The sequence below is a fragment of the Ambystoma mexicanum genome, chromosome 8 (genome assembly GCF_040938575.1).
Source record: "Ambystoma mexicanum isolate Mex_15411 chromosome 8, UKY_AmexF1_1, whole genome shotgun sequence".
NCBI lineage: Eukaryota > Metazoa > Chordata > Amphibia > Caudata > Ambystomatidae > Ambystoma > Ambystoma mexicanum.
The window spans coordinates 1,313,185,872-1,313,197,090 of NC_090929.1; the positions used below are offsets into that span (position 1 = coordinate 1,313,185,872).

An 11,219-nucleotide genomic window follows, 5' to 3' on the forward strand; every position below is an offset into this window, starting at 1 on the left:
GCATGAGGTAGCCCAATTCACATTTCACGCAAGTGGTCAATTATCGTAAGACGGAATTCCTGTTAACATTTCATTAGAAACTCAGAAAACATGTGAATAGAGATGGCAATGGCTTATAGAGCCAGAACATCAGCCAAACAAGGGTTCTAAGAAATGTCATTGCATACCCCCCTGACCCCCCTTTACCTGCCTTCTACCCCTTTCCCCCTCCATTATTCCCTCCTCTTCTACTATCTTCCTACTCCCCTTCCTACTTATTTCTCCCTCCTCTCAGCCTTCCCCCTCCTAGCACTTACTCCTATCATCTGTTCCCTTGAGTTTTGATAGCAGCTTGTCTGTCTCCCCTCCTTCCCCCCCTTGTTCTTCTCCCTCCTCCCCCACCCCTGTTTTTTAAATTTGTCACTGACAAATTTGCTCAGTAGCGTGCCTTGTTCATCTCCTTCTCCCTACTCATATCCCCCTTCCCCCCTTCCACTCCTCCTCTTGTATACCTCCTGCACTACATCAATTGTCGTCAGACATAGTAATGTTACTGCTTGCTTTGTTCTCCTTCTTTTCCATTTCCTCTTTCCTTACTTGTTCTATGCACTTGCACTATCAGAAATGTCGACGGGCTTATTACGATAGTTATTTTTCACATTCTGTATTGTTTTAAGGACTTAAACTGAATGTAACTTTATTTTCCTATGTTCCCTCCCTCCTTGAAGCGCTTTGAAACACATTGTGTATAGGCGCTATATAAATAAACAATCAATCAATCAAAAAACCTTCCATATCAAGGCTACTTGGGAAGAAGGGACAGTTGCCCTTCCTGAGAGCAGCAAAGAATTGACTCAAGACCCCTGTATCAGCCAGAGAGGGTGTCACAACTGTAGCGCCAGGTCCATAGCTTGACCCAAGACCTGGGTCGCGGGTTGAGGGCTCAGCAGAACACTCAGATGAATATGGCTGCTCAGAACAGCTCGAATCCAGGGTCTAGCACCCGGGAACAATGACGGGGAGACAACCCTGACAAGTAGCAGGTTCCAGAGGAGGAGGCTCAGGAGAAAGGGGGATGCAAAGCCCTAGAGGAAGCTTCCTTCCTCACCTGTGAAAAGCCCCTAGAGACCTCTGAACCTGAACTCAAATCTCCTACCCTTGAAAAGCTGCAACCTAGGGAACAGAGGGTAAGTAGGAGAAACCAAGGGACAAAGAAGACCCATTTTGAGGAGGAAGTCAGTGTCCTCCAGTTTGAAGGGGAAGAATCCATGGAGGATTCTGAGAAGAAAGTCTTCTCTTTCTTTTTTTTTTTTTATAACAACTTTATTTAACATTGCACACAGGTTAAGCACATACATTTGCGACATTCAATTCCAGTAAACATACAACATATACAGGTTAGTTTTACGTTGCATTTGAGTCACCAAGGGCAGATAAATCTGCCAAATATTGCCTGTACCGTGTCCATACATTTCTGGGTTTAGAGGGGGCCATCACTGAATCTATGTACAGTTCTTCGGTGTCGTTTAGCCCACAACATGTCTCTGTTCCAGTCCTCTATTGTTGGCAGTTGTGCGTTCTTCCACCTCATTAATATGACCCTTTTTGCTAACAATAGACTTAAATTGAGCAGTTTTCGCCATGTTGGGTTCATTTTCCCCATCGCACCTAGCATACATATCCGCGGTGTCCAGTCCACCAGTTGGTCTGCCATTTTATCTAGAGCACCACAGACCTCGGACCAATATTGTCTCAGTTCCACACAGTCCCACAACATATGGTATATATTAGCATTTTCAGAGTTTAATCTTGGGCAGGTGCCAGAGAGAGCAGGTTATAGTCACTTGAGTTTCACCGGCGTGTAGTGGGTTCTATGGATAATTTTATAGTGGATCAGCTTGAATGTAGAGTTGCATAAAATGAACTTGGTCAGCGCAATTTTTTGGGACCAATCTTGGTATTCTATCGGTTAGCCCAGATCCCGCTCCGGTCCTAGCCGTGTGAGGTACCATCGGGTGTGTTTGCATTATGGTTTTGTAGAGAGCGAAGGCCGTGACTTTCTGAGTCCCCCATGTGAATATGTAACCTAGTCCCATGTTTATTTCGGGTTCATTCGGGAATGATGGGTAAATCCGTTGTGTAATTGCTAGGACCTTATCGAACTGCTGTTTGTGCGTATTTGTGTTCCCCACCGTGTCTTTAATCTCCTCCCACTTAAGAAAGCATTTATCCCGGAACAACTGTCCCCGAATCTCGGGCTGTCACGCCGACCATCCGGGTTCTTATCTCTGGAATCACTGCACCGATCAGTCCAAAATTTCATGTGGGTAATCTGATGATATTGTTACCCGTTCTCTGCCAAAATCGCGTAAAACCGGAGCCGGCAAATGATCTTTTCTGGCTTTGCGGGCCTGGGTCCAGCCGGAGCTCACACGAGAGCCGCCATTTTCTCGCATGCGCAACAGCGCTCCCAGAAAGTCTTTTCTTTCAAGGATGGGGGGATTTGGCAAAGAAAAATGGGTCCCAAAAGATCATAACTCAGAATGGGTAGGTATGGGGACTGACCTAGAACTGCCTATCCCTGAACCCCAGAAATGCCATCCTGAGAACTCAGAAATGTATGGGGGATCCTCCCCCCAAACTGATTCAAGTGACTGTCTCTGGGAAAAGGGGGGCAGCACAGAATCAAGGGAAAAAGGGGAATTTTAAATCCCCCCAAACCGATTTAAGTGACTGTCTCCTGGAAGAGGGGGACAGCACAGAATCAGGGGAAAAAGGGGATTACCAAATCCCCCAAACCGATTTAAGTGACTGTCTCCTGGAATAGGGGGACAGCACAGAATCAGAGGAAAAAGGGGATTACCAAATTCCCCAAACCAATTCAAGTCACTGTCTCCAGGAAAAGGGTGGCAGCACAGAATCAGAGGAAAAATGGGATTCCCAAATCCCCCAAATCAATTCAAGTGACTGTCTCCAGGAAAATGGGGACAGCACAGAATCAAGAGAAAAAGGGGATTACAAAAGCTCACAAATCTCAGGATGCCAAATTTTCTTCACAGATTCCCAAACTCCGAAATGAAAAACAGTCCAAGATCCCATGGTGTCAGAGTCCAAAATAAAGAAATGTACTGCCTGGCTGACCCAAAATGCCCATTTCTTTTGTCCCCTGGAGGAGAAAGAAGTTAGGTTTTATGCCCACGTCCGGGTGCAAGGGCACTGTGCAATTTCAGTACAGTTGGTCACAGGATCACAAGCCAGTCTTCTAACCAAAAGGGCATATAAGCAACTTAATTCAGGAAGGGGGGAGAGTCATCAATTCCCCTCACACCTCTTCCTGGACAACTCCAGAACTTCGATGGGAATGATATTCCCATCGAGAGGACTGCAGATCTGGAGATCATAATTGTGCGACACAAGGTGAAACATTTGGTTATAGTTGTTACTCCAGAGGTGACCCCCTGCCTCTTAGGGAATTACCTCCTTCGGAGGTTATCTCCACTGATAGACTGTGTGAACAAGGTCCTCTAGACTCAGGCTAACCGGCCAATAAAATTAAAACAGAGCGCCAACTATGTAAGCCTGAATGCCACATACCACATTGTTAAGCAGCGGTCTGACAAAATTGAGTTCCATTTTAAGAACAATCAAGTCCCCAACATCACTGTAATTGCTGTAGGACAACAAACTGGTGATGGGAACCCTTCTCCATTCCTGAATATCAACCTTCCTTCCAATTCCAAGTGGCATTCCACACTGGCATGAAATACTCTGAAATGTCATACAGATCCACAATTTGAAAACCCAAATCCCATGATAAAAAGTGATGAGAAACCAGCTCAAAGCTTGGCTGATATTCAGAAAAAGGGTGAACAGCTGTTCCTCCCCATTCAGTTAAATGAGGGGCTGAGCCTGTTCTTGCCAGAGTATGCCTGAATAATGGAAAAAGCTTGATCAGTGAAGCGTTATTCAGGAAATTCTCAAAAGATCCGACCATCCCACATTTAAATTGATTGATAAGTGGGAAATGGGCCTGGAAACTCCCAATTCCAAATATCTCCTGCCTAGCAGGTGCATGCTAAAATGTTCCATTGGTGATAAAAGCATAGAGCATAATTGTTGGGTAGTGCAAGCTGTCCCCTCTGCCTTCTACTTAGGCAGTGACATTCTCAATCAATTTGCAATTAATTTAGACCTCATTAATTGCCAAGCCCGGACCCAACTGGACGGTAACCCCAGGGGTTTTGACAATCCTGTAAAAGCATTCTGGTCAGCTCCATTGCTACGGTAGGCAGTTAACGTTCAAAAAGGGAGAAGAGGTCACCATCCCAGGCCTGGCCCGACAATTCACCATCCCCCTAAAAATCCAGGGAGCAGGACTTGTGGCTGAACGAAGAGCCCTGTGATGGTAGAGCCCACAAATCCCCCAAAATATACAGGTAAGGAACTGGAACCCAGATGGAAGAAAATCATATTCATATATATATATATATATATATATATATTCACTACAAAAAAACTTTGTTGAGGGGACGTTATGGTTAAGTTGCCCTACCAAAAACCTGTGCAGTTCACAAAAAAAATTATTTCAACCTCCCCTTTATGGTTCAAATTAAAACCAAAAAACCCTTGAAATTCAACAGTTCTGGTAACCTAAGCCCCAAAACCTGCAACCGCCCCTGTGCACTGCTAACACTAACACCCAGACCATGAAAGATGTCATCTCAAATGTCACTGATGATATCACTGACAACATTACATGCTTAGTCCCTTTGTTTTCGTCCCCTGCCATATGTATATATGTACATTCAGTAAAAAAACTTTGTTAAAGGAATGTTATACTTCACAGCGAAACCAAAAAACAATGCTCATTCCCTCATTATGGTACGCTAAATACGCACATTGGTAAGACTAACACCCAGGACAACACACTGTCAAGTGTCACTTGGAAAGAAAACCTTTACAACAGTAGGTATAATCTACCATGCAGGAGCTACAACCAATGCAGGTCACTACACTGCATACATTAAAAAGAATTGTGGATGGTTTGAATGTAATGATAGCACCATTACTCTAAAGCAGAGATTGCCAGCTATTCTTACAAATGCGTATTTAATGTTCTTAAAGGCAAAATTTAGGAAATAATGTGTACTTCAAGATGTTTACAAAAAATTATGTGAAAGACTACAAACAGTTAGAATATGCCAACAGGTATCTAACTTCCCAAGTGGATGTAAGAATGACACAAAGAAATGAATATCAAAGATCGTTGGGAACAAATGCACAGGTAGAATACGCCTGCAGGTATCTAACTGTTGTTAAAAATCAGCAGGAACGCAACAAACATAACATTAATGGAAAGGATGAAGGAAACAGGATATAACAATGACACAAATGAGCTGTAGGAAGAAATGCACAGTTAGAATACGCCTACAGGTATCTAACTGTTGGTAAAAATCGGCAGGAAGGCAACAAACATAACAATAATCGGAAAGATGAAGGAAACACTCAAAGGAAACAAGGAAGTAGTTATTACCATAGTAAATGAAGGGTTTTATTAATCTGACAAGGATTTTTTTTTTCTTTTTTTCCCAGACCGAAGGATTAGAAAAGCAAACACAGAAACTGAGCGCAATGCACAGTACACTGGTTTGTAAACTAAATATGAGGGTAAAAAAAAAGGTAAACTGTATATTAAGGAATGTAGTAAATTTTCAAAAAATGCTAAGACTAACATACCTGTTTCTTTTATCACAGAAATGGAAAAAGGGATACTTCCGCCAAGTACGATAACCATTTAAAAATTGTATGTGGATTCTGAAGAAAGTAAGCAGTAAGTATATTGGCAGTCATTTTCTACACATGTGAATCTACACGTCTAATCTATGGTACTAATATGCTGCAGTCCCTGTAGACTGGCCCTTGCATCTTCGGTGCGTAACCTACCATGTACGCCTTACGACCAAGGTACAAGGAGTATAGGTCCTAGCCACAACCATTGCTGCACATCAAAACCATGGTCCTTGTAAATTAGCTACTTATAAATTTACTTTTCAGACCATCGGCTGTAGCCATGCAGGCAAGACACTAGGGCGTCCACACAACAAGCGCATTACACCACATCCATATTCACTTGTAACTCCACTGCTTATGTCTTCACTCTTGGGTGCATGGCCTTTGGCCTCAGTGATGTGTGGGAGTGGGGTTTTTTCTATAGGTGTGGTATCCTTCAGAGGCTTCACTCCTAGCTGTATGTCCATAGATCTTACATGGGATGGGTGCGCAGTGGCTTCCACGTCTAGTACTTATAACTTTGTTCTTGGGTGCATGTCCTTCAGCCATGCACCCAAGACTGCACACACTCCCCACACCTTGCCTATGGAAACGCAATACTACGGGTGTATCCATGGGTGTGACATGCTGCGGTGGTTGTGGCCAGGGCCTACAGTCTTGGAAGTAAGGCCTTCGGCCGACGGCCATGCATCCAAGACTCTAGACCCTGGCCACAACCACTGTTGCATGTAACACCCATGGCGGCGCACTAATGAATATAATAATAGGCATCGGGGAAAGTAATACAATCATGACATTTTGTCAATTTCAATGTTGGCTACCACTATGTGTGTGCTTTCAACAGTTAGAAGTTTCCTGTCCACACCATGGACTGAATGCTATTGTTATTACACCCCTCATTTTCTGTGCGTATAAGCTGTCCATGGAAAGTACATCATGAAGACTGACCCCCAGAACAAATGCATTGATCACCCATGTCTTACTGTCTAAACCTTTCCCAACGGTCTGTGATACAGCAAAACAGTTTTATAAATAGAGCATATGTACGCTGGTTCTGGCTCCGCTTTCGGCGGATCCAAGATGTCGGCCACATCCAAACAATCTGACGCAGAGCACGTCTCGCAGCAGCCAATGGGCAGAGACGTTGCGTATCCGCGGTCATGATGCCAGCCCCTTAGCCAATCGGTATCTTGCCCGTGGACCGAACACGGAAGTGTGACCGCGAAGCGGACATAGATATCACTAATTTTTTCAGACCTACTTTTTGATAATTTTAAAGAAAAGTACTGCACGGCAGGTCACCAAATTTACAAAAGCACGCTTTCTGGACCAAGCCGCTGTACCTGCCGCAGATTTCGTGAAAATCCATCCAGCAGTTTGAACTGTAGCCGTGCGCAACATTTTCCCCCCATTCAGTTTATGGGAAAAAAATATGTTTTGAGACCCCCCTATAACTTTTGCCCCCTAGACCAAACATCTCCAATTTGCAAAAAAATTCAGAGTGACCCACATACTTTTTTTGCAAAGTTTGGTGAGGATTCATCCAGGGAGAGCGAAGTTATAAGCCGCCCAAAAAGTGTTCTTCCTATGGAAACAGCAACTTAACCATAACTACACAGGGAGTCATTCTCTTGGTGTTATTACAAAAATGAAAAAGATAAGTATAGGGGTGTATGGGGAGCAGCTGGGGAGCAGGTGTAAGTGGATCTAGGAGGTCACCTGGCCTAAGCCCCGCTCACCTGGTGCCTTCCTGGTTGCTGCCCTTTTTCACCACTTAGCAAGCCCTGCCCACCTGGTGCCTTCCTGCTTGCCGCTCTTTTCCCTACTTAAAGAGCCCTCCAGCCTCTTTTCCTTTGCAGCTGGGGAGCAGGTGTAAATGGATCTAGGTCACCTGGCCTAAGCCCCGACCACCTGTTGCCTTCCTGGTTGCTGCTCTTTTTCACCACTTAGCAAGCCCCGCCCACCTGGTGCCTTCCTGCTTGCCGCTCTTTTCCCTACTTAAGGAGCCCTCCAGCCTCTTTCCCTTTGCAGCTGGGGAGCAGGTGTAAGTGGATCTACAACACCTGGCCTAAGCCCAGCCACCTGGTGCCTTCCTGGTTGCTGCGCTTTTTCACCACTTAGCAAGCCCGCCCAACTGTTGCTTTCCTGCTTGCCGCTCTTTTCCCTACTTAAGGAGCCCTCCAGACGCTTTTCCTTTGCAGCTGGGGAGCAGGTGTAAGTGGATCTAGGTCACCTGGCCTAAGGCCCGTCCACCCAGTGCCTTCCTGGTTGCTGCTCTTTTTCACCACTTAGCAAGCCCCGCCCACCAGGTGCCTTCCTGCTTGCCGCTCTTTTCCCTACTTAAGGAGCCCTCCTGCCTCTTTCCCTTTGCAGCTGGGGAGCAGGTGTAAGTGGATCTAGGTCACCTGGCCTAAGCCCCACCCACCTGGTGCCTTCCTAGTTGCTGCTCTTTTTCACCACTTAGCAAGCCACGCCCACCTGGTGCCTTCCTGCTTGCTGCTCTTTTCCCTAATTAAAAAGCCCTCCAGCCTCTTTTCCTTTGCGGCTGGGGAGCAGGTGTAAGTGGATCTAGGTCACCTTGCCTAAGCCTTGCCCACCTGGTGCCTTCCTGGTCGCCGCTCTTTTTCACCACTTAGCAAGCCCTGCCCACCTGGTGCCTTCCTACTTGCCGCTCTTTTCCCTACTTAAGGAGCCCTCCAGCCGCTTTTCCTTTGCATCTGGGGAGCAGGTGTTAGTCGATCCAGGTCACCTGGCCTAAGCCCCGCCCACCTGGTGCCTTCCTGGTTGCCGCTCTTTTTCACCACTTAGCAAGCCCCGCCACCTGGTGCCTTCCTGCTTGCCACTCTTTTCCCTACTTAAGGAGCCCTCCAGCCTCTTTTCCTTTGCAGCTGGGGAGCAGGTGTAAATGGATCTAGGTCACCTGGCCTAAGCACCACCCACCTTCTCAGCCCTGCCTCTTCCTTCCTGCTCTTAACTCTTAGATCAAGGGCGTCTCTTGCCCGGGCGTCCAAAGAGAAGGGCAATTCCTGTTTGGACCTGTTCGGACCAGGAGGATCCAGGGTCCGACCCCCTGCTAAGACAGCAGGTAAGCATGCACCAACATGTGTTTACACCCTCTGTCCCACAGGCCATCCCCACCCTTTCTGATCCCCCTGTGTTGTTCCCTTTTGCCCCCCCTTCCTGCACACAGGAGTCTGTCCTGATACGTTCTGGTTTCACCATCACCGTCTTGTGGCCAATGCTGGATTTTACTTTTATGGACGTGATTGATTCACGGTGCGTCACCCTTTCTCAACCCTCATGCTGGACTTCCTTTGCATCTTGTACTCATGGTGGCCCTGAATCATGTTGTTCCCATATTCATCTTGTATCCTGGCTTGTAACATTATGTGTTACTACTGACTTCTGCAATTGTATTCGCTCTCCCCTCTTGCTTTCCACACTCTTTTTGACTGCTTACTCTCTGTTCTCTCGTCCCCTCCCCTCTCCCTTTTCCTATCTCCTCCCCTCCTCCCCTTACTTTCTTCTATGCACTTACTCCATCAGAATTGTCCCTGGACCTAGTATGAAAGCAAATTCATCTGTCACTCCTCCATCCCCTTACTGCCCCCCCTCCCTCCAGCACTATCTGAAATGCTGTCAGGCCTAGTACGATAGTCGCTTGTTGTGTTCCTCCCCTCCCTTTCTGCACCCCTCTCCCTCACCTTTTGTTTTCCTCCGGTTCTACCAGAAATGTTGTCAGGCCTAGTACGGTAGTCACTTGTCTGTTTCCATTTCCTTCCCACTCTCCCTCTCCCTTCCTTATCTATGTCTTAGCACTTGCACTATCTGCAATGTCGTCAGGCCGAGTTCGATAGTTAATTTCACATCCTTACTGTTCATGGCCTGTAAGAATGTCATTGTATTTTTCCTTGTTCCCTCCCTTGCCTTGAAGTGCTTTGAAACACATTGTGTATAGGCGCTATATAAATAAACTATCATATCATATCCTATCGTATGGAGAATAAAAAAATAAATGTCCGATAAAAATTGCCGGTTATTGTCGCAAATTCCTTGTAAATCTTCCAGGAAAAATGTCAGTAAAAAGTACTAAAACTATTTTCTTTCTATCTTCTATTAGAAATGTACATCCTTGAATTCCAGCCTGGAGAGGAACACCCTGGGGACCTGGAATGGAAGGAAGGAAAGAGGCTGCTGCACCACACTCTCCCACCCTAAGACGGAAGGGGATCTTGGAGAGCCACTCCCTGATAAAGGAAAATTACATCAAAGGAAACCCCACTCTGCCCTACTCTTTCCCAACAAAAAGATATGGAAGATCAGGGGGAACTGTGGGGTGCATTTACTGGCCCTAAACAGAAATCCATGTCACCTGAAAAGCTGCATTAAACATTGCCACCAAAAACGGCTGTGTTTTGCTTTCCCTGGCCCAGGTGTGACAAAAGTTAAAACATGTCACCAAAAACGGCCCTGTATTTGCTTTTCTTCCATCTGAATGACAAAAAGTTAAACAGTTCACCGAAAATGGCCCTGCATTGCTCTAATTTCATCTAAATGACCGGACATATGCATTGCATCCAAAAATGGCTTTGTTTGACTTTTTATTCACATGAGGAGCAAGAAATTCAACACTCCAATAGAAATGGCTTTGTTTCCCTTTCATGTGAAGTGCAGCACATTACACACGGCAAAGGAAATATGACTTTCAAAAGCCACAGGAAAAAGACAGCATCGCTTCAGGGAAAAATGCTGTGGGGGGGAGGTTGACTAAAGCCAGGTACATTATGTTTTCCACCACAAGACTTCAATCACCTTTGAAGTGGCCCACAACACCTGACAAACCAGTTTGGCCTAAAGCAGGAAACTTCACAAGGAAATGCCCCGCTCTCACTGAAAGTCGCACCTCCCAGTGAACTATTCCGCAGTAATATGTGAGGTGATTAAGACTGACTTAATTCCCTGCTCTGCCAGGCTTTAAGGCAGGGGCTCAGGGAGGACAAAGAAAGCGAAGTGTGGATGGAGCATGACTAGGAGGGGAGAGCCCTTCCTGCAACCCCTACTAAAGATGAACCTATAGACTTCAAAGGTCGTAAAAATCTCTGGTTGCAAGCTGACCCAGGAAGACAGTGGGCTGTGGGGTATGATGCGCCCCTCCCACAGAGGAGGACAGATCCTTTCAATTGACATTTAAAGATTGATCTCAATTTAGGCATTTTTCGCAGCACTCAGAATAAGAAATAATTTAGTTTTATGTTATTTCTCCGTGCAATTTCTAGGCAGATTTTTAGAGACTAAAGGGGTTATTCATGGAATTATGTGCGCCGAAAAATGGGCTTTGTGTGCCATTCTGCCTGCAAATCCCTGTTTAACAAATGGGGATTTGCAAGGAGAATGGCGCACAAAGCCCGTTTTTCGGCGCACATAATTCCATGAATCAGCCCCCAAGTGCA

General features: G+C 45.8%; 1 protein-coding gene across 1 annotated transcript in view; it reads left to right on the forward strand.

Annotated features, from left to right (window-relative positions):
• The window catches only part of BNIP3 (BCL2 interacting protein 3), a 409,172-nt gene extending 399,252 nt beyond the window's left edge, over positions 1-9,920 (forward strand). Inside the window, exon 6 of the mRNA XM_069611439.1 lies at positions 9,890-9,920. Coding sequence (XP_069467540.1) covers positions 9,890-9,905 — 16 coding nt within the window. The 3' untranslated portion in view covers positions 9,906-9,920. The remainder of the gene's footprint in view (positions 1-9,889) is intronic.
• Positions 9,921-11,219: the final 1,299 nt, after the last annotated feature.